The sequence below is a fragment of the Pristis pectinata genome, chromosome 7 (genome assembly GCF_009764475.1).
Source record: "Pristis pectinata isolate sPriPec2 chromosome 7, sPriPec2.1.pri, whole genome shotgun sequence".
Lineage (NCBI taxonomy): Eukaryota > Metazoa > Chordata > Chondrichthyes > Rhinopristiformes > Pristidae > Pristis > Pristis pectinata.
This window is the reverse complement of record NC_067411.1, coordinates 8462693-8486915: the sequence shown is the minus strand read 5'-3', so window position 1 is coordinate 8486915 and position 24223 is coordinate 8462693. Positions and strand designations below refer to the sequence as shown.

The following is a 24223-nucleotide window of genomic DNA, read 5'->3' as shown; positions in this document are numbered from 1 at the left end:
GACAGAAAGAACACAAACATGAAAACAGTGAAATGCAGAGCTGTAGGAAGTGCCCTGCAGGTTAGTCTGTGGAGAGAGGAAAAACTCAGCCAATGTCAGAGATAGATTAGTTACAGCAGGACTAGTTAGTTCTAACACAGACAGGGAAAGTGAGTTACCAGGGTTGTTTGGGATGGATGGCCACAACCTCGTCCAAGAATCACATTGTTCAGTGCATCTTAACAAAGAGGTTTGGGGACACATCTGCTCCTTTGCAGGTATGTTGATATAATGACATAATGAATGTTGCTGAAATTAACAGATAATGTGTGGCTTGAGGAGCAGCATTGGGTTCCCAGGCAGAAGAGGTGGCAGAGTACAAATCCATATTTTCATGTCCTTTATTTCGGTTAGTCTAGAATGAAGTAATGTCCTTGTACCTTTTGCACCAAAGCAAAGAATCCTGCTCTCCTTAACGCTTGAAGTGGTGCAGAATTGCCTCATTTTCAGGTGAATGATCTGCAGATGGTCGTCATCTGTAGCTCCTAAATCTGAACAAATGGATTCAATAAATTGCATTCATCTTCATACCTCAAGTGTCAAGCTTTCACTAAATTGAGCCATTAAATTCAGTAACCTTTGAAGCTGGGTGACTTCTTTCTTTACATCATAAAAAGTACAGGCACCACATGTAAGAAGAAATTGAATGCTGCCCTAATATCAGGAGTTTGGCAAAATCTAAGTGCGTGGCTGGAAGCCTGCATCAGTGCAAACACTGAAGCTGAAGTGTCTGCAATGAAATGATTCACGATCAGAGTCTGATGTGGCAAGAGAACAGCAGGGAAAAAGCTACTAATTCATAAGAGCACAGAGATGTGATCACTCCAGGGATTCAGGACTGACAGCAATAAACCAACCCACACAACCTACCTTTTAAAACTAGGTCAAGAGATTTAAGGTGGTCAGACCTACCCTGACAGATTGTGCACCCACTATGTTTGGGAGACGTCTTACTAACTCCTGAGAGATGACGGGTCGTCTTGTCATCTAGATCCGTTACCCATTCATAGTCAAATAAAACACCACAGTTGTAATATCTTAAATTTATATGAGCACCTTTCATACCGTAACATCACTAATCTTCACATTGACTTGCTTTTCTTTCTTTAGTACAGCAATTGTCTTGCAGGCAAAATGTAGGCAGCCGAAGATGACTATAACACTGGATGACTGAACAAGGTAGGATAATTGGAGGTATGAACGTATTTGAAATGAAGATGGTATCTTAGTTATTCGTATTTGTGAAGGGATTTATTTTTGGGACAAGAATTGAGACGTCAACAAATAAACTGTCCTTTCCCCCTTGTAACAAAAATGTCTGATTTTTAAGCTGTGTTCAATTTGGTAGTAACTTTAATTTTTATTTTCTGTATTTTTCATTATATGCATAATTTATTAAACTGGTTATAAATTATTTAAATGTTCATGAGCCCTCCCAAGCTATTTGCAAACGAAGAATTCTTTCTGAAGTGTTGGAACTACTTTGAAAGCAAGCATAGCAGTCAATTTTTTCTCAGGAGGATCCCAGTTGAACTGCATTAAGGAACATTACTGAAGCAGGAGTAGACCAGGAGGCCCCAAGAGTCATGCCTGGATTGAGGATGATCAGATCTGATTGTGCTGGTTGGTTGATTAAAACATTCAGACTGTGCTAAAACATTGCTAGACTGAACCGCCTCAGTACTTTATCCAGGTCAGGATGGTTTGCTTCATCATGCCTTCTGTTCTTGATCAATATTGGCCTGTCATGTACGACATGATCTGTCTGGGTGGCACGCAAAACAAAAGCTTTTCACTTTATCTCGGTACATGTGACAACAATAAACCGATACCAATGCTTGTTTCAGTCTCAAATGGATCAATAGATCATTTGAGTTTGTTATATTTATGGAGATGGTCAGGTCAGGAATAGAAAACAATTATGTACCTTGGCTCAGGTTTGGATTGTTTGTTGTAAGATTTTGTTTATTAATCCTGGTGAAGAGGAGAAATACTTGGGCACCAGGATCGACCTGTGGATCAGGTGCTTCGTGGGTGGGTGAGTAAGCTCAAGGGATGGGATTGGAATCTGTCTGGGGCAAGGCTTAAACCAACCCAGAAACTTTTAAAATTTATTTCATGTCTTGTTTTTACTAGTCACTAATTTTAAATTAGACCCCCCCCCCCGCCACCCCCAAAATATTTTAATTAAAGTTGATGGAATGTATTGGGAGAAAAAACCAAAATGCTGGAGGAACTCAGTGAGTCAGGCAGCATCTGTGGAGAGAAATGGACAGTCGACCTTTTGGGTCGAGACCCTTCATCTGGACTGGAAGATAGAGGGGAGAGAGCCAGGATAAAGAGGTGAGGGCGAGGAGTAGGGCAAAAGCTGGCAAGCGATAGGCGGAACACACACAAAAGGTGCTGGAGGAACTCAGCGGGTCAGGGATGCTGCCTGACCTGCTGGGTTCCTCCAGCATTTTGTGTGTTGCTCCAGATTCCAGCATCTGCAAAATCTCTTGTGTCAAGCGATAGGTGGATCCAGGTGAGGAGGGGTGATGGGCAGGTGGAATTTTATTGAGGAGTTTTTACATCTGCCTGGGATGTATTAGCAATGGGATTCTGTATCCTAGGATTATGAATGGGGGAACTGGCGATCCCCAAACTGGAAACTCTGATTCCGCTCTCCATTATTAACAAATATACTGGCAGCATCAGGATGCGAGATCTCAACCCGAAACATTAACTCTTTGCCTCTACAGATGCTGCCCAACCCGCTGAGTTCCTCCAGCAGTTTTTCTTTTACTCCAGATTCCAGCCTCTTGTGTCTCCTCTTGCTTGCTGTCTGGTCAGATTGGGATTTAATCTTGCACCCAAACAAACCTTTCCCTAGAGTTTGCTCGTATCCCATTGTGCTATCTAATCTCCTGACTGTGTCAAAACATCAGTCAGTCTCTCCCTTGAGTATGCTCAGTGACTAAGCCTCTGCAGCCTTCTGAGGTAGAAGATTCCAAAGATTTGATTGGTGTATTAGTTGTGCGATGATATTGGTCAGTTCCTTTAGTGGATGGTAAATCATAAGCACAATCTTCAACAAAGAGATTTGGACAACCTTGATCCAATACTTTGAGGGAACAAGTTTACAATGTAAGTCATTCCATTACTTGGTGTTTTTTTTTCTGTTCTTCTTTCTCGCACAGATGTCAACCAAAGACAGGCCATACAAGTGGTACCTTTTGTAAGTTGCTTCATGGTTATAGGTCTCATGCAGATCTAGAATGTTTCAGTCAAAAGTATTTGGGGATCAAAGCAATTTGACTTCACCAGCAGAACATTCGCCAAGTACTTGACTTCCTTCAACTGCCCTGACATAGGAAAATGGCTCATTGAATTAGATCTCTGTGCAATAGTTTCATTTACAATGGGTCTCTCAAAATAAAGGACAGAAGTGTAAAGAACAAAAACAGACTGGGCAGAAAGCTAAGGGGGAAACAAGATTGGAGGTGGGAACCGAGTGCATGATTACCAAGGAGCATTTCAGGTACTTGTTACTGTTTAGAAGGGAATTGATTCAGCGGTAGATTAGATACATATCCAGAAGCAAAGAAACCTGGGCAATAGAAGTTGTCTCAGTTGGGTTTCTTTGAAAAGCCACTGTTTTAAATCTCTCAGAATACTCTGCTTTACTATTTTTTTTCCACCAGTGTGAAATTCTTCATACTTCTCCACATGATACTTTATCCGCTGTTTCCATGACTGTTTATTTAATCTCTCCATATCCCTTTGGATTGTATCTGCATCCTCCTCACAAGTCCACTCCCACCTGGCATTTTATCAGCAGCAGACTTGGATATATTACACTTGATCAGAGAGCGAACAGCTGGGGTTCCAGCACCAATCCCTGTGGTTACCACACTAATTATAGCTTCCGAAACTGAAAATGATCTGTTTATTTCTACCCTGTTTTCTGACAATTAACTAATCCTAATTCACACCAGTATGTTAGTCCTGTCCCTTGTGGCTTAATTTGGTTTAATAACCTCTTCAATGCTACCTTATCGAGTTCAAATCCACCACTTCAATTGTTTCCCCTGTTCTGTTCTGCTAGTTATAACTTCAAAACAAATTTGTTTTCCTTTCCTGAGTCCGTGTTGACTCTGCCTGATCCTATTGCTATTTTCTAAGTGCCCTTAATTATAGATTTGAAAATTTTTCCCTATGCTAATGCCAGGCTGAGTCATAGAGCAATACAGCACAGAAACAGGCCCTTCAGCCCAAATGGTCCATGCCAACCAAGATGCCATTTGGAGCTTGACCCATATCCCTCCGTGTACCTGCCCAAGTGTCTTTTAAATGTTGTTAATGTACCTACCTCAGCCACTTCCTCTGGCAGCTCATTCCATATACTGACCACCCTCTGGGTGGAGAAGTTGCCCCTCAAGTTCCTATTAAATCTCTCCCCTCTCACCTTAAACCTATGCCCTTGATTCCCCAACCCTGGGAAAAAGACTGTGCGTGTTCTATCTATGCCACTCATGATTTTATATCTAATAAATATGTCCCTTCTCACCCTAGAGGCTACTTGGCCTCTAGTTCTCTATGTTTTTCTCTTCCCACATAATTAAAGAGTGGGGTTTTAGTTACTACCTTCTACTCTGTGGGGACTGCTCCATTGCCATACCCACCAGTTTCCTCCCACATTCCAAAGACATATGGGTTAGGAAGTTGTGGGCGTGCTATGTTGGCGCCAGAAGCGTGGCGACACTTGCGGGCTGCCCCCAGAACACTCTACGCAAAAAGATGTATTTCACTGTGTGTTTCGATGTACAAGTGACTAATAAAGATATCTTACCTAATCTTACCTCTGTCAAAACCTAAGGTTGAAGGTGATCAGGTCCTGGGAATATATTTATGTTTTAGTCCTGTTAATTTCTTTAAAGGATTTTATTAATGTTAATTTTATTCAGCTCCTTGCTCTAGACCTGATGTTCTCTATTTCACAAAGTGTTTAAGGAGGAAACGTGAGTGGCTGTGACGTATTGTGAGTAGAATGTATTGATCTGATAGCAGAACGAATGTATTGATTTGATGACACTATCGATGTAAAGAAAGACGTGCTGAATGTATTTCTTGTCTATATATTTTTATCAATAAAGCTTGCTTTGGGGGGAAGGAACCACCAAGCTAACCTTGTACTCGGGTTGATGATCTTTCATCAGAACTCGGGAAAATTAAAAGTTTGAAGTTGCAGGCAGGTGGGCAGGATGAAGGGGAATGTCTGTCAGAGGTTAGAGACCAGGAGAGAATGAAAAGCAATTGATGGTGTCAGCTGAAAGATTGGTGAGGACATGTAAGGTGGGGATCAACAGAGAAGGACAGAGTAAATAAACAGATTGTTGTAATTGTGGAATACAATTCTGGAAACACTGATAAATTGGTAAATTTGGTTTACTATTCTCACGTGTATGTGAAAAACTTTGTTTTGCGTGCCATCCATACAGATCATTTCATTACATCAGTGCATTGAGGTAGTACAAGGGAAAAGCAATAACAGAATGCAGAATAAAGTGCAACAGCTACAGAGGAAGTCCAGTGCAGGCAGACAATAAGGTGCAAGGCCATAACGAGGTAGATTATGAGGTCAAGAGTCCATCTTATCATGCTAGTGGACTGTTCAGTAGTCTTCTAGCAGTGGGATAGAAGCTGTCCTTGAGCCTGGTGGTATGTGCTTTCAGGCTTTTGTATCTTCTGCCTGATGGGAGAAGAGAGAATGTCTGGGGTGGGAGGGGTCTTTGATTACATTGGCTGCTACTTTACCGAGGCAATGAGAAGTGTAGACAGAGTCCATGGAGGGGAGGCTGGTTTTCATCATGCGTTAATGTTGCCCAGCACCTGGAGGATTTCTGCTTTTGTTTGGGTTTTCAATTCACACCACCCCCCCCTTCCTGCCCAGGAACCACAGCCCTCTCTCTCTGGTAGGATTAGAATTGTGCAGGTCAGTTCAAGAACCTGATGGTTGTAGGCAAGTAGCTGTTCCTGAACCTGGTGGTGTGGGACTTCAGGCTTCTGTACCTCCTGCCTTACTAGTAGTGAGAAAAGGGCATGACCCGGATGGTGGGGATCCTTGATGATCGATGCTACCTTCTAGAGGCAGCACCTCCTGTAGATGCTGTCGATGGAAGTATCAAGGTAAACAAAGCTGAATGTAGGCTCCAGGAGCAGCAACGCATCTTCCAACTTAAAACACTACATCCCTCGAGACTTAACATCAAAATCAACAATTAATTGATTTTCTAGCCTTGGCTCCATCACCAAATTCATCATCTGTGACTGAGCATTGCAAGCTAAGATAGCTCGATCCTTCCACTGTAGTTAATGAGTTTGTCAGCAACATCCTCCTGCTTAACCTCTCCTGCTGTTTGTGATTAGTTCCCATCATTAAGTTTGCTCCCAATACCACTCATTCCTTTCCCCGACTGGTCACTTGTTCTGCAGGAACCAATTCCCAATTGTTACAAAACTTTGACGATTAGTTTAACTGAGTGAAGTGTTGCAAACTGCGTACCTTCCTGTCACCATTTGTTTATTTGCACTTCTGCAAGACTGCTTCTTTTTCATTTAAATCCTTGGACTTTAAGGGCAGGCACGATAGTGTAGTGATTAGCGTAGCGTTATTACAGTGCCAGTGACCCGGGTTCAATTCCGACCGCTGTCTGTAAAGAGTTTGTATGTTCTCCCCGTGTCTGCATGGGTTTCCTCCAGGTGATCCGGTTTCCTCCCACATTCCAAAGACGTATGCGTTAGGAAGTTGTGGACCTGCTATGTTGGTGCCGGAAGCGTGGCAACACTTGTGGGCTGACACCAGAACAGTCTCCATAAAAGGTGCATTTCACTGTGTGTTTCGATGTACATGTGACTAATAAAGACATCTTATCTTACACATCTCTTCAACCTCCTCACTGGCCTTCCATCTTGCACCTATTCTATATATTAATTTGGTCAAATTTAGCAGCTTATGTAGTCCTCTGCAGTGCATCTTAATCTCTCCAGGGGTGGCAGGTTTGTTGCACGAGGAGAAATTGAGTCAACCGGGGACTGTAGCCTTTTGAGTTTGGAAGAATGAGAGATCTCATTTAAACTTACGAAAGTTCTTCAAGAGTTTGACAGATTGCTTACAAGGGAGGATGTTTACCCAGACTGAGGAGTCTAGGACCAGGAGACAGAGATCGAGAATAAGGATTGAGAACAGGAGAGAGTTCTTCACTCAGAAGGTGGGAAGCCTGTGGAATTCTCTACAGCAGAAGGTGGTGGAGGCCAAGTCACTGAATATATTTAAGGAATCAGATTTATTATCACTGACATTTGATGTGAAATTTGTTGTTTTGCGACAGCAGTATAGTGCAAAGGGGATAGGAACACTGGTACCCTTGCCTTGTTCTACCCTGCAGAGTGTTGTTTCATCGGAGAGCTCTTGGTCCTTGAGTACCAACCCTCACAAGGCATATAGCACCTGTACTTTAACAAAGACATCCAGCTGTATCGGGAACCTGGAATGAAACTCTGCTGCAGCAGTGAGGAAACCGAAGAGACTGCAGATGCTGGAAATAAGGAGCAAAACACAAAGGCACTGGAGCACCTCAGTGGGTCAGGCAGCATCTATGGAGGGAAATGGACAGTTGTTGTTTTGGGTTGAGACCCTCACCTGGGCTACAGTTCGGAATGAGTGAAGGCTGCTTGTGAGGGATGGTGTTCGGTGGGCCGGGCTGAGTGGTGTGGCTTTTCAGGGAGGAGTGGGTGGGGATGGAGAACTTGGAGTCACAGAGTCATTCAGCACGATAACAGGCCCTTCAGCCCAACTGGTCCATGCTGACCTGTGGGGGAATTGGTGTGGACCATTGCTGTGGTGGGAACTTCCTGTGCACACTGCATTTTCAAAAGCACTTTGAAAGAGTTTTGACAGGTCATAAGAATAAGAAAAGCATTAAAGACGTGCATGAACTTTGACTTGGCAACTTTTTACCACACGCTGAATTTCCTTTCCCTTTGTAAAAGAAATCCATACCATTGGAAGTTTACTAAAAATATTGTTTTGTTATGGATTTAGAGATATAATTTAAAATAAACTATGCCAATAATTACTGAAAATCTGATATAAAAGCTATGGGGTGTCCAGAAAATCCAAAGAGAAAGTTAGAGTGGGTTTTCTTAACATTAACATAAGGTGCCGGTCGTTTCCCAGGGCGCAGGCGCGGACAAGGGCCGGCATTCCTGAAGGGCGCAGGCGCGGTGCCTGGCTAGTGCGCCTGCGCACTGCTCTGGCTGGGCGGCCTGGCAACGGCGGCGGGTTGTGTTGGGCTGCGGGACCGAAGGCGTCGGGTCCGCTCCCCCGTCACCGCTGCGGGCTCCCCCCGCCGCCTCACCCCCTGGGCAGGGCGAGTGAGGGGCAGAGGGACCGAGCAGGGCAATCCCGGAGTCCGGGAGGAGCGGAGGCCGGTGAGTGAGTGAGTGAGTGAGGGGCCCGGAGGGAGGGGGCGGGACAGGCGGGGGTCCCCCCACCCCAATCAACCCCACCCCCAGTCAACCTCTCCACCTCGTACCCCCATCCCCTCCCCATCATTGCCCCATCGCCCCCACCCCCATCACCCCTCCCCATCGCCCCCACCCTCATCACCCCCTCCCCTCCCCATCACCCCCTCCCCTCCCCATCGCCCCCACCCTCATCACTCCCACCCTCATCACCCCCTCCCCTCCCCATCACCCCCTCCCCTCCCCATCACCATCACCCCCTCCCCTCCCCATCACCATCACCCCCTCCCCATCGCCCCCACCCTCATCGCCCCCACCCTCATCACTCCCTCCCCTCCCCATCACCCCCATCACCCCCTCCCCCTCCCCCTCCCCATCATCCCCCTCCCCTCCCCATCATCCCCTTACCCCCATAACCCCTCCCCTCCCCATCATCCCCTCACCCCCTCCCCATCATCCCCTCCCCTCCCCATCCTCTTCACCTCCCTCCCCTCCCCATCATCCCCTCACCCCCTCCCCATAACCCCTCACCCCCTCCCCATCCTCTTCACCTCCCTCCCCTCCCCTCCCCATCATCCCCTCACCCCCTCCCCATAACCCCATCACTCCCCTCCCCATCACCCCCCCCACCCCATCACCCCCCCACCCCAACATCCCCCACCCCATCCCCAACACCCCCATCCCCTCTCTATCACCCCACCTTCCCCCCCCATCACCCCACCTTCCCCCCCCCCCCCATCACCACCATCCCTCTACCACCCTCCTGGATCCCCCTCGTCCCTTCCTTTCCTGAATCTCTTGGTGCCTCCTCCTTCCATTAGTCAACCGCAGTATGTTTCGCATTCAGTTTTCTTCCCTTCCCCATCCCATGTCCACCCCTGTTCTCTGCGATCCCCTTTCCCCACCGCGCCTTCGTCATTATCAGCGATAAGGCAGGAGGGGGCTGTGATCCACGTTCCCCCAGTGCCCAGATCCCCGCTGGCCGGCGCTCAGCTCTGGGGATGGATCGGCAGATCCACAGCGCTCAGAGGGGGGAAAAGCAGTGAAACACAATCGCGCTTTTCCGATGATTAGTGCGCACATTAGGGCCAGGTTTAAAATATATTCTTTATTGGTATCATTACCTAAACGCGAATATTCCATTCTGAAAACTTGGTTTTTTTTCTCTTCTGAATTCCCACTCTAACCTTGCCAACAAAAAGGTTAGTGGAAAATCATTTTTTTTTTGTCTGTCGATCCCGCCTTCCACAGGTAATGTATTATAAGACTTGTTATCAGTCATACGCGCTCAAGGAGTATGTATGGTAATCTGCTTGAGGTTTTCCTTAAGGGATTTTCAATATATCATCACGTTGTGGTGTCGCCAATATAATTACCAAATAACCACTGGTAACCCTGATGCACTTTTAACTACGGGGTTGCAAAAGTTGTCTTTATGGCTCTGCAGAGTTAAAGCAACGTAAAAATTAAAGCTGTTGTGTTTTTATGGGAGAATCTTAACAGCTTGGGGCGGGGAGGGGGCTGTTTCAAACTCTAAAGTGCATAATTTAGTATTGGCGTCATTGCTGTGGTTACGAAATAGATTCCCGGACCTACTTAGAACCCGAGGGGAAAGCAGACTGTCTTGGAATGCTTGAAATACTGTAGTACTGCATTGCAAACCGCTCACACAGTTACAACGTGTGTACTTGGGTGAATTGTTTGCGCTGTATGTGCGCCTGTCACTGCACCAACCGACGAGTTAATTCTCGGAATCGTATGGGAAAAGACCGTTTGGCCCATCTTGATTGTGCCGGCTCTCTGAAAGAACGGGGCTCCTGACCGGCTCTCTCCCACAACCTCCGCCGTCCCCCCCCCCCCCCAGCTCAATCTTAACTTTATTACCCGAAACGTGGACACTTCCTTCCGCCCACAGACGCTGCTCCTCCCACTTAGCTCCTTCGGCAGATTGTTTGTTGCTCCAGATTCCAGTATCTGCAGTCATTTAACTTTTATTTTCTGAGCATCATTTTGTTAAAAATTGTAGGAATATTGTGAATGGTGGAACACTTGCAACTGTTTGAATGACATAAATATGCATTTGGTATTTGTAAATTAAAGTTGGGGATATGTTTTGTACTTCTAAAAGTAAAACTAATAATTGTTACCTCGATGTAATTATCTTGACGTCCCTATGTGTGGCGTGATCTGCCTGGATGGGACACAAACAAAAGTTTTTCACTATCTTGGTACACTTGACAATGATAAACCAATACCAACAATGTATTATGTCTGATGCAATAAATGGGGAGGGTAAATTGGACACTTTATTCTTCAGACTTGGAATTCATCCTTTAATGAATTGTGCATCTTGTACTAACTCCAGTCTGTTACAGTATTTTTTTTTGTTGTTGTCTTCCAGAATAGTTAACTGAACACTGGCTTGAAGGGAATGGATGTGACGTGACCGAGCTGGACTGGAAATCAAATCTGCTCATCATTCAGCGAGACCTTTGTTGTGATGAGTTTGTTTCTTTGGAGGCCTGTCCCGAGTTGAAAGCTTGGAAGCACAAAAGGCACAGAATGGATGAGTCAGTTTTGCTGGACTTGCTGGAGTGCCCCGTGTGCTTGGAGCGGCTGGACGCCACCGCCAAAGTGCTGCCGTGCCAGCACACATTCTGTCGGCGGTGCCTGCAGGGGATCCTGAGCTCCAGGAGCGAATTGCGCTGCCCAGAGTGCCGGACGTTGGTGGACTGTGGGGTCGATGACCTCCCGACCAATATCTTGCTGGTTCGGTTGCTCGATGGTATCAAGCACCGGCCGAGGAGATCTGGCAATAGCGGCGTGAATGGCAATAACAATGTCAATGGTACCACCAGGGTACAAAGCAACGGGATCGCCACTTCCGCAAATTGCAGCATTGCGTTGCGTGATCTTCAGAGCACTCACCGAGTGCAGGCACGTAGCCCCCCAGTTAGGGTAAGTAAAGTGTGCCTTTCAAGTCCAGGATTCGTAATGTGACTGTGCTTGATAAAACATTTAGGGAAAGAAAGTGCTTGCTTGTTACAATTTTATTATTATTCCTATTTTTGCTTTGGAGTGCCTCTTGTAAACTTGTGCTACTTGCATATTGTGGCAAATGAGGAAATAAACCTGTCAGGAGCTGCAACCATATATGATTGATTTTTTAAAAAAGTTTGTTTCAAATGGTTTGGGTATTGCTGACGATTCTAGCAGCTCTTTTTTATCAACTCTGTTATCAATTATCTTTGCCCCCTGGTGTCTGTGTGCTCTGAGATCAGTTCCAGCTCTAGGCAAACTTTAGGGCAGGATGCACCCAGAGCTTTTTGCTACATGATTGAGCTGCAGTGTGGTTTTCATCTGGCATTTGATTCACACCTGCTGATTGATAGTACAGTTCTCCCTGCCCAGGAGAACACTTCGCATTTTACATTATTGTCATGGAGAAGCTTAAAATTTAATTATTTTTAGGAAGTTTGCGTAGTAATTCACATAATATCTGAGCATTTGCTTTATGCTGGTAGTTCAAATTGTACCTGGAAAGTCCAAAGGATGCCGCATTAAACTGTGTCCTGCTAATCTTTGAGAAGAGGATGACTTTCCTGCTGAAGTTGCAGTATTGATATCCATTAGATTTTTGTAGGTTTATTCTGAATAGAACCTCCCCGACACCACACACACGACGTAATTAATGTGAAAATGCTGTTAACGTTTTTCCTGTTTATCTTGTGCAGAGAAAGTTCATTTATAATTCATTATCTTTACAGTAAAACCATGATGCCAAATTAACAAAATAAATGCAGGAAATGTTACTGATTGTAGTCTGTACTAAGTATTAATGTGTGTCTGTGGCATGAGCTGTCAGACGGTTTATTCCCCTGGGAACTGTTCACAGTCTCATGTAAATGCCAAGGGGAACTTGCAACTGCCAAGCTCCAGTACGAGGAGGTGATTCGCTGAAGATGCGAGATGCATGGTATTGGAGTGCTGCTGCATTCAAATTGATGCCTACAGTTGCTGCACTTCTGGCATGTGTGAATCATTTTATTCTAAAATTGCAGGTGCACAAAGAATATTTCAACCAGCGTACACAGTCCAGACTGAAGCAATGGACCCAGCCGTTCAGCATGTGTCCTAAGTTTTGAGATTTTTAGTGAAATGCCTTGAAGGCATTGAACAATTGCTGTATCAGCACCTACTTGAGTGGACCTTAAATCTAGATAAATATCTCCGCCCTAAGATGAATCTGACTGTTAATGCTATGAATTAGTATTCTTGGCCTTGCTGCTACATGTGAAATTAAACATTCCAGAAACATGGGACCTCCCTATTGATTTTGAAGATAAAATGATCAATTTGAAACTAAATTGTTTTGTGACTCATTCATTCCTGGTCTTAATGTTGTGCAGTCAAACTTTGAAAATTCCTTTGGCCTGACTAATACCTGAGGTCTTTGTCTAGCCCAGCTGAAAATACTCCCCTGGCATGCAGAGGGCGTGGGGAAATATCCTCATGGATTCGTGCCAATAGTTTGAAAGTATTCTCAGTATATGTTATAGGAACATTGAAAAAGCAGGAGGACGTTTAGCCTTTGAGACAGAACTGCCGTTCAATGGGATGACTTGTGAACCCTCTCCATGTCTGCTTTCCCCCACATTCCTCTGGTTGAATATAATGAATATACTTTAGATTTTATGTTTGCTATAGACCCACCATCAATTGCAGTTTGTAGAAGAAAGTTCACTATTTTGCATCTTTTGCACAGAAAAATGTTTCCTAACTTGAATCGCACTTTACTAGCACATCTCTAATTTTTGGATGATGTTTCTTAATCCAATACTTCCCAAACGTCGGAAGTAGTTTATAGAACATAAAACAGTACAGCACAGGGACAGGCCCTTTGGCCCATGATGTTGTGCTGAACTAATTAAGCTAACGACACCTAATCCTTTTTGCCTGCACGTGGTCCATATCCCTCCATTCTCTGCGTATTCATGTACCTATCTAAGAGCCTCTTAAATGCCTCTATAATAATAACATGATGTTATTACAACTCTTCCATCTTGGGGGCAAAAAGGAAGCATCTTGGAAGGAGGGAATTACAAATCAGATCTTGGGAGGAGATTGGAGGGTTTGTTCTTGATGATTAAGTGAGAGATCATGACTGGCGAGGTAAGACTGAATGACCTCTGAGGAAGCAGGACGAGTGTCACAACACTGTAACAAGTGCTGTGACTTCACTTCACTGCCAGATTTTCTGAGCCTTGGGAAACCCAGCGAACAATCATTTAATTTAAATCAATCTCCAATCTCCAACTGCACTGTAGAACTCATCAACCACCAAGGTTTGAACAGTTTCCCTGATCTTAAGTTTCCTGTGGCTCTCTCTGTCCATCATGAGGAGAAGGGGGAATCGTACTGACACCAATTTAATGCATTTTTAAGTAGGCTGGAAAGGATGCACAAACCAACCTGACGTTTCTCTGTATAATCCTGCCTTAGGTGTGGTACCTTGAGCTGTTCACAGGTGTGGTCTGAACATGACTTCATATTTCTGTAACATAATTTCTATCCCTTTGTATGCTACTCCTCTAGATGTTAAGTTTGGCTCTTCATTGGGCTTTTGATGTTTTCCTGTACCTGTCTACATTTTAATGATTAATGTATCCTCCCCTCCCCTCTGCTAGTCCTTTTGAGGACACCATTATTTTTAGTGTTACTGAAATGTAGGTTTCCATTTATCAATTTGAGTTGAAAAATTGCTGTGTGCATAGTTAGTTAGTATCCCCTGTTGGTGTTATTAGAAAGGGTGTTTTAATCTACATATTTTAATTGTCTTTTAAAATATTATGTGAAAATGGTACAATTTTTAGACTGCAGTGTTTTCTTGGCAGAAGTTGAGCATTGCAGCAATGTAATATTATATACCGTCACCAATAGAAAATTCAGCTAGTGGCATGTAAGAGACCCATTGCCCCAAGACCTTAGAGCCAAAAGCTCAACATTGAATTTCTCCCTTGTTAATCTTTGAATTCTTTTTTCTCTGCCTTCTGACTAGCAAATATAATGGCAGGAGGAAATTGTTGAGTGATTTGTGGTTAGTCACCTGCTTGAATGTTGCCCCTTTTCACAATGTGTGTGGGTGTTTTTATCTTTCAAAAAGGGCAGTGGATAGGAAATTTGAAATATGCACTTGCAGATGGGTCTACAGTTAATGGAGAGCCACCTACCAGCTTGACTGTGGAAAAGCATGCTTGGTAGCACTATGAATTAGGCAAGATCAGCCTTATGAGAAGGAATTTAAAATTATTTTAAGTGTCCACAGTTTGTTAAAAATCAACAGTGTTTACTTTTTGAAAAACTTGATCATGTGGAAAGAGCAGGTATGTCTTGATCCAAAATGTCGACTGTCCATTTCCCTCCACAGATGCTGCCTGACCTGCTGAGTTCCTCCAGCATCTTGTTTTTTGTTCCAGGTATGACATTTGGTCTTTCAGTTTTTACTGCAAATACGACTTTCTGGAAATTTCAGCAGGTACTTTCAGTGCATCTACTGTCTTCTGGATGTCTGAGTGTGTTGAAATGGACAACTAGTGATTCAAAAAGTCCCATGGCATTGCAGTTTCAAAGAGAAAGGCGAAGTAGTGAATTGAAAGATAGTAGTGGCAGTTAAGTCTTTAGACCAAGGTTCCTATCCTTGGCTCCGGGACCACTGTCTTGCCTTGAAAATAGGTTAAAAAACCCACAGACATACTTGCGTAGATATTCCAAACATCCTGTGCAGGAGAATCAATTCTCTCATGAATGTACCTCATGAATTTATATAATTAAACTGGTATATAGCTAACAACAAAATTCTTGGTCTTGTTACTATAGTTACCAAATATGAAGTGCAATTTAACTGTTCTAAAATTAATGCAGCACAGAATCCCTTTGTGAATAACACTGGCCATTTAACCATCTGTACAGCAAAACACCTTGGAGCAAACAGCCCCATGACCACTATATTGTGATATAATTGGACAGAATTTGACCTGGAGCTACTTTGACAGTTGCAAGCTGTTGACCTTAAATCAAGGAAAGTCAGGGATATGCAAGGTCAATTAGTGGAGTACCAATATCTCAAAGATTATAGGGCTGGAGGAGGCTACAAGGATAGAGAGCAGGCAGGCGATGGGTGGTTGTGGAAACCAAGTTTAGAATCTTGGATGAGCTGGGCAGGGCTATACTCTAATGGTGGAGTCATTGAATGGTGGACCACATTACATCTATGTTGGCTCATTTGAAGAGGGTCCCACTCTTCTTAAGCCAAATATATAAGCAGTGAGTGGAGTCTTTATGCACTGATTAACAGGCAGTGCATTCTGAAACCAAACCACATGTTGGGTAAAAAGTCTATGGAAACGAGACTGCAGATGCTGGAATCTGGAGCAAACCAAACTGCTGGAGGAACTCAGCGGGTCAGGCAGCATCTGTGGAAGGAAATGAACAGGCTACGTTTCGGGTTGAGACCCTTGATCAGAACTGGAAATCTGTGACCTCTGGTCCACTTTGGGAAACTGTTTCCTCTTATTTACTCTATCTGAAGGCAGGTAATTAGCACAGGCTTGGTGGTTGGTATAGTAGGATATGTATGTGGAGTTTTGAATTCTAAGTGTATGGAGAATGTGTGATGGGGTGTTAACCAGGACAGTGTTGGAACTGTCAAGTTAAGGGGTAACAAAGCCGTGGATGAAGACTTCAGCAAATCAGTTGAGGCAGGAACAGAGACAGTTATGGAAGTGAAAGGTAGATGTTCTGATTGATTGACAGAATATATGTTTTTGTGTCATTGGGCACGAGAAATTTGTAACTGTTACACTCGCCATACATGTACCAGGATGAGCAGTTGAAGAGGCTACATGTGGTCCAAGGGTTGGGAAGTGAAACCTAATGATGGCCAGCACAGATGCAGTGGGCCAAATGGCCTTCTTTCTGTGCTGTTTTGTTTTGATTGAGAAACGATTGGAAGTTCATTTCATTTCTGTGCTCTTGTAAACTCGGGTTTATAGTTCAAGTTGAGAATTTTCTGCGTAGTTGCAATTTATTTTCTCTTTCCTCCCTCACCCTATATCTCATGCTTGGCATTATCATTTAGTATAATTATAAACAGAAAATGCTGTGAGCTCGGCAAGTCGGGCAGTGTCCATGGAAGGAGAAACAGAGTTAATGTTTCAAGTTGCAGAGTTGTACAGCATAGAAACAGGCAACTTTGGCCCACTGCATCTATGCATCATGCCTATCTATACTAATCCCTCTTGCCTGCATTAATTCCATTCCCCTCTATGTTTTGTTCAGTTGCCTCTTAAACATTGTTACTGTTCTTGCCTCCAGCTCCTCCTTTGGCAGTTCATTCCAGATACCAATTACACTCTCTGTGAAATATTTACCTTTTTGATCCCCTTTAAACCTTAAACCTATGCTTCTGAGTTTTAGATACCCCTGTCATGGGAAACAGACCGGCTATCTACCCCGTCTTTGCCTCTCATATACCTTTGTCAGACCGTGCTACACTGTGCCTATTAGTCGTCTGCTTCCTGAGGTGGCAGGGTTCCTTTGGCATCTCAGCTGAGACTTGGCCTCAGCTTCATTTGGTCCTGATCTCGTTGCCATCATGCATCACCACACAGTGACAGAGGAACTTTTTCTCCCAACTCACTTGCCCCACACTGATAATATCCAAGAGTAGTTGCGATCAAATGCAGTGCTCCTGTTGCAGGACTCAGACTGAAACTGGACACCGACTTAACCACAGAGAAATCTATTCATTCAGAGAGTCATGGAAGTTGGAGTAACTTCTGAGACTTCATTCATGAGGGTGAATACCTGTTTGTTTTGTTTTAAGTCTGAGTCGAACATCTCTTGATAACCAGGTTGGCTGACTGGCTGTGAAATTGTGATCCACATATTTCCTGCAGCAATTGCTGCATGACTATGCACGATTCAAAGACACATTAATCTAATAGAACCAGCTGCGTGGTTGCAGGTAGCAGACTTGGTTACGTGCATTGTACAACGTATGAATGTTTAGAGAAGCATACAGCTATTTAAAACAGTCATGAGTCAGTTGTGCAAATAATTTTATTACCAAGGGCAGCAGTTATTGTTCATGTGCAAAGCACAGTCCTTGGTTCCTTATTGCATAAACAGTGGAAATGGAAATATTGAGTCGTGTAAATAATCCCCTGCAGGATGAATGACTAGGCTGAAGCCAGAGAAAGAAGTCTTTTAAATAGATGGGACACTTATAATTTTAGTTTCTGTAGCTCTTTTGTTTTGGCTTCACATCTGAGAGTGGGTCTTTGAAACTGGAACTTGCATTCCTTTAAACACAGCCAGGAATTTCCTTCCACAGTATTCACAGGTCTGCCATTTTCTCTCATGCTAGATTTCTTTTAGCTCACCTATTTGCTGTGCAGTGTAAGTAACGGAGCAGGAGCCAGAGTGAAATGGGTCCATCCAAAAAGAAAATGGCCAATTCGGGTAGAAGCGTGAGCTTCTATAGTTGCTTTAACAAGCAGTTACAGGTAGGCATGGTAGTGTAGCAGTTAGCGTAACGCTATTACAGCGCCAGCGACCTGGTTTCAGTTCTGGCCACTGTCAGTAAGGAGTTTGTACGTTCTTCCTGTGTCTGCGTGGGTTTCCTCTGGGTGCTCCGGTTTCCTCCTACATTCCAAAGACATACGGGTTAGGAAGTTGTGGGCGCCGGAAGCGTGGCAACACTTGCGGGCTTCCCCCAGAACACTCTCCGCAAAGATGTGTGTTTCCATGAACGTGTGACTAATAAAGAAATCTTATTTATCTTATCTAATTAGAGTTTCACTTCATTCCACACTCAGATAATTGGTAACTTGGAATGAGGGGAAAAAAATCTTTTGTAAAAAAAAATAGGTTAAATACAATTAGTGTTTTACTTTAGGTACAGTTGCTTGACTGTTTAAGGCTACCTGTCAGTGTTATTTATCCTTGTCTGAGCAAATAATAGTCATGCAGCATGGAATTGGTCCTCTTCAGCTTACTATGTCCATCTGGTCATCAGTTACCCTTCTATACTCATCCCATTTTGATCACGTTTGAATGGCTTTCTTCTCAGACACACAAGCACAGATTTTTCTCATTTCTGTGTACGCCGTAATTAGCTGGACAATGACAACAGGTAAAAATACACTGTTTCTGCATAAGTGGCTAACTGTTCGTAAAAGCAGCATTTACCACTGTTGTGGATGATATTTTTGTTCTCTCCCTTTAAGACACCGGCACCATTCTTGGGTCCCCCAATTCACAATCTATAATCCATGCCTTGCATTTGTAGTACCTTAAATTGTGTAGAAGATGCTGATGCACTGACACAGATATATGGGAAGGTTTTGGCAAAACTTGGTCAGAGGTAGGTCCTAAGGTGCATCTTAAAGTTGGGTGTGTGGCTGAGCAGACTTGGGGCCAAAGCAATTGAAGGCATGTCTACTGATTATGTAACAATTAAAATTAGTGATGATAAGGAGATTGATGGGCAGGGGAAGGTGTCGAGACCAAGGATGGGAGAAATTACAGTGAGAGGGAAAGGTGAGTCCATGGGATTGAGATCTGAAAAAAAAAGAATGAGAATTTTAAATTTGAGGTGGTTCAAAACCAGGAACTGCTGTACAGGTTGTCAAGCACACATCACCTCTCAGAAACGACACGTCCCACAAAGAATCCATTAGTCCTGTCATGCCCAGCAAAGAGCTATACAATGGACTTGCCTGCTGATTCTGTGTAATGCTTCAAATTGTTCATTATTTCCCAAGTATTTTATCCATTCCCCTTGAAAACTAGGTCAGAATAGCCTCCGTATTGCCCCTCTTGTTCCTGGGTCAGTTACCTTAATTTTGCTGTTCATTTGGTTCCCTGGCATGCATTAGAATAGTTTCAAAGTATGCTGTCATTCAGTGATATATAGAACCTTTTTTCATATTACGCAATAGTAAAATAATTTTTTTTGCTGGATTAACATCTGGTATCACCCTGTATACTGTGATTTATGGAATGAAGCAATGTTTAGTGCTGTAACTCTGGCACAAAAGTAAGCTTGACCTGGGCTATTTATATACCCAAGATTTGCCCCATTCTTGATTCTCACCTAATCCAGGCTGTCAGTTAGATTATAGAGTTGTCATGATGTTACATTGTCTTTGGTTATGTTCATTAACTGAGGCCATAACGACCAAAGTAACGAGCTTCAGGTCCTTGTTGGGTAAGTGGCAATGAATAGTGGCATTGTCATCAAACAATGCTTTGCGATGATACTTTAATATATATGTATGCTGCTTTAAAGTTCCAGGAAGGCGATAGGGAAATTCATTTTCTCTTGATTTTTTGTTTTATTTCAGAATCAGGTTTATTATCACTGACGTATGTCGTGAAATTTGTTGTTTTGCAGCAGCAGTACAGTGCCAGACGTAAAAATGACTGTATTGGTTTATTATTGTCACTTGTACCAAGACACAGTGAAAAACTTGTCATGCATACCGATCAAACAGGTCAATTCATTACACAGTGCAGTTACTTTGGGTTAGTACAGAGTGCATTGATGTAGTACAGGCAAAAACAATAACAGTACAAAATGTCACAGCTACAGAGAAAGTGCAGTGCAAAGTTACAAAAGTAAATAAGAAGTACAAAAGAGGAAAAATGAGGTAGTTTTCATGGGTTCATGGGCTGTTCAGAAGTCTGGTGGAGGGGACGGAGCTGTTCTTAAAATGTTGAGTGTGGGTCTTCAGGCTCCTGTACCACCACCCTGATGGTAGTAATGAGAAGAGGGCATGTCTCGGATAGTGAAGGTCCTTAATGATGGCTGCTGCCTTCTTGAGGCACCGCCTCTTGAAGATGGCCTTGATGGCTGGGAGGATTGTGCCTGTGTTGGAGCTGGCTGAGTCTACAACCCTCTGCAGCTTCTTTCGATCCTGCACATTGGAGACTCCAAACCAGGCGGTGATGCAACCAGTCAGAATGTTCTCCACCGTACATCTGTAGAAATTTGCAGGAGTCTTTGATGTACCAAATCTCCTCAAACTGCAATGAAGTAGAGCCGCTGATGTGCCTTCTTCATGATTGCATCAATGTGTTGTGCCCAGGATAGATCCTCCGAGATGTTGACACCCAGGAATTTGAAGCTGCTCACCCTTTCCGCCGCTGACCCCTCAATGAGGACTGGTGTATATTCTCTCATCTTCCCCTTCCTGAAGTCCACAATCAATTCCTTGGTCTTGCTGATGCTGAGTGTGAGGTGGTTGTTGTGACACCACTCAACCAGCTGATCTGTTTCACTCCTGTACGCCTCCTTGTCGCCATCTGAGATTCTGCCAACAACAGTCATGTCATTGGCGGATTTATAGATGGTGTTTGAGCTGTACCTAGCCACACAGTCATGAGTGTAGAGAGAGCAGAGCAGTGGGCTAAGCACGGATCCTTGAGGTGCGCCTGTGTTGATTGTCAGTGAGGAGGAGATGTTATTTCTGATCTGCACTGACTGTGGTCTCCCTATAAGGAAGTCAAGGAGCCAGTTACAGAGGTGTATTACTGTTGGTGGGTAATGGGTAAATGAATTGTGTGATGTAATACTGAGACATATGCAATCAGAGAACTGGATATAATTAAGTTTCTACTTATTTAACCAATCTCGGCTAATGTGGTTTCAATGTAGTATTAAGCTTTGAGAGTTCTTGGACTTCTGGTGAAAATTTAGATGTGGTAGTTCATGACACAGGACAGTTGGGGTCTCAGTTCATTAGTAAATGGCAATTAGCACCTTTCCTTAATCATCATTATGGTTGAGTTCCCGGAGTACTCACTGAAAATAAACACTACCCTGAATTGCGCTCCTCCAGCACCCCCCCCCCCCCCCCCCCATGCCACCATTCATTTTTGTGTAAAGTGATCAAAGTGGTCGTAGTATTGTTAAACCTTGGTGAGTAGGGTTGTGCCAGTTGCTTCAAGATGGAATGGTCGAAGGGAAGTGGCTGTACTTGATCCTGGTGGTGTGGGACTTCAGGCTTCTGTACCTCCTGCCTGACAGTAGCTGCAAGAAGATGGCACGGCCCAGATGGTGGGAATTTTTGATGGACGTTGCCTTCTTCAGGCAGTGCCTCCTGTAGATACTGCCAATGGTGGGGAGGGATGTGCCCGTGATTTATTGGGCAGAGTCCATGACAAGTGGAAGACATTGTGGTTTTGTTACAGCAAGGAATAGTTTATCAAGCATAAGATGAATAGATCAAGCTTGGAGAAACAAAGGACTGCAGATGCTGGAATCTGCATTAAACCAGATCAAGCCTGGAATATGTCAGAAAGGAGATGGATTCTGGATCAGAAATGGTACAGGTGAATTTGAGGGCAGGGTGAAAGTCAAAGGTGATAAAATTGATAAGAAATAGATTAATTTGGCTAGTTTCAGATCACCTTTGGGAAGATACAACCAGAGGATTTGAGGGATTACTAGTTTTCATAAGATATCCCTAATTGGCAAATGTTATTTATTATGGAAAAGCAATGTTTGTGAATAAATTGGCCTTTACTGAATGGTGATTGGGGAAGACGTCTCCTGTAAGGATTGGTTACTAAGAATGGCAGATGCACCTGAGCATATCAGGTGAAGGAGGGCTGGTAAAAAGAATAGTTTTTTTAAACAGTTGTTACATCTGCAAGAATGTTTTTCAGGTTCCAACTTGCCCAGGCTTCTCTCCTCCCTGTGTGTGTGTGTGTGTGTGTGTGTGTGTGTGTGTGTGTATTTCACACTCGCGCTGTCTCTGAGAGAGCTGAGTGCTGGGATGAGTGATTTTTAAAATTAGTCCAGGTAAATATAAGCTTTGTGCTGTGAGACTTCTACTGGTTTAGCATGACTAGTTTCATTGAGACCAGTTTATGCTTAATATCTTAAGTACTGAATAAACACTTCAAATGAGTAAGTTGAGGTTAATGAGAGGAAGAAACATAGAATTATTCAAGGACTTTTTTTTCTCTTGGCACAGCAAAGGTTCCTGCAGTGATTAAACACCTCAAAAAAAACCATTGTTGAAGCAGCTGGTATCACAGCAGTAAGCGAAGACAAATTGCCTCCTTTAATCTGTGGTGTTAATGGAACACCATTTGTTTCTCTGTATGGTTACTTCAGTTATCTTCTGGCCTGATTTCACTGATGGACCATTGGTATAATAGTGACAATCGCTTTGGCACCACTAACTGCTTGCATTTATTTCAGGTTGCAAATAAAGATATTAGGACAAAGATAGGGATTAAATAATAGCACGGAAACAGAGGTTAGGGAGTTCAGGAAGGGGATTTGAAATTTTAGACCTGGCGGTGGATGGTACAGAAGCTAAGGGTTGAAGGCTCTTGGTCTCCTATGTGGCTCACTGCCCAAGTCTGATGCTACTGCTGTGAACTACCATAGGATGTTTTACTCAGTTGATTGTACAAATGGAGCAGACTAATGATCTGAAATCTTGATTTCCAGTGGTCATTTCTGCATAGTCAAATATCACAGGCAATTGTACTCGATTAAAGATGTTATTTTGAAGGGTAAGAGGTAAGCTGGCAGTTTGAAATGTTGCTTCTGCTCACCCAGTACTTGCCTATAGATTCAAAAAATAGGATTACAAGTCTGTTTGGATCATTTCCTGTAGCAGTCAGGATTCTGATTAAGCAATCTGAATCTGTTCCTGCTTAAACATGACACAGCTTAAGATAAAGGACTGTACTTTTTGTACTTAGGGTTTTGGTCATAGGGTTAGTTCATTAACTTTGGCTGATAGGTTTGTTGCAGAAGTGTGTAAGTTTATATTCTTCAAGTGCCAATGATGAGTTTGTAGCTTTCCTCTTTTAGTAAGCTGTATCTGCCTGTAATAAGAATTCCTATCCCCATGGTTAAATATAACAAAACATAGATTCCATAGGACTCTTTTGAAAGTTTTAATTTAGTATTGCATCATCCTTGACCTGATGAACTTCTAATAAAAATTGACTGAATTGAATTATACCCACATTTCTTCTGCTTTATTCTTAATACATGACCACATTGAGTGGAGTAATTTGTTCTGAAAGAGAATACTGTCGTTTTCTCAATTAAGCTGTTTATTTGAGTTTAGTATTTAATTGGCTATCAGAACTTGAGTTGGATGTTTAGATTTAGGGCCTCCAAGGTATGGAACTAATTGCTCATTTTCCTCTTTTGTTCTAGTCTGAGTGTGCACAGCCACTTTCCTTCCTGGACAGAGATTTGGTATGTGTCCAGGTTTAAGGTAGTGAGCAACAATCAGCTCTGTTTGAAAAATGATTACTTTGATTTGTTCAACAAAGAACAGTGGATGCAGCTGCCCAATAAAGTCCCTTCTACTCAATAGCTTGAAATAAGCTAAGATATTATTCATAATTATACAAGCAAACATCACTACGCCTACAAGGTTAAAAGGTAGGATGGCAGTGATTAGCAGTAAGTGATACTCAAGATACTCACAAATGGTGGTGAGTAATTTTCAATTCTATAGATGTTCTGCCTTCTTGGTTTGGTCTCCAGTCTGTGCTGCGGAAACTAAGTAGCGAAGGCAGTGCATGTGCCTTAACCCTCAACCCCTGTAGCTTTGTTGAGCAGCAGGATTTCTTCATG

General features: G+C 43.3%; 1 protein-coding gene across 1 annotated transcript in view; it reads left to right on the top strand.

Moving 5' to 3' along the window:
* The first annotated feature begins 8325 nt into the window (after positions 1 to 8325).
* Positions 8326 to 24223, top strand: part of LOC127572464 (E3 ubiquitin-protein ligase SH3RF1-like) — a 139473-nt gene continuing 123575 nt past the window's right edge. The window contains 2 exon segments of the mRNA XM_052019768.1: positions 8326 to 8511; positions 10946 to 11502. Coding sequence (XP_051875728.1) covers positions 11107 to 11502 — 396 coding nt within the window. The 5' untranslated portion in view covers positions 8326 to 8511; positions 10946 to 11106.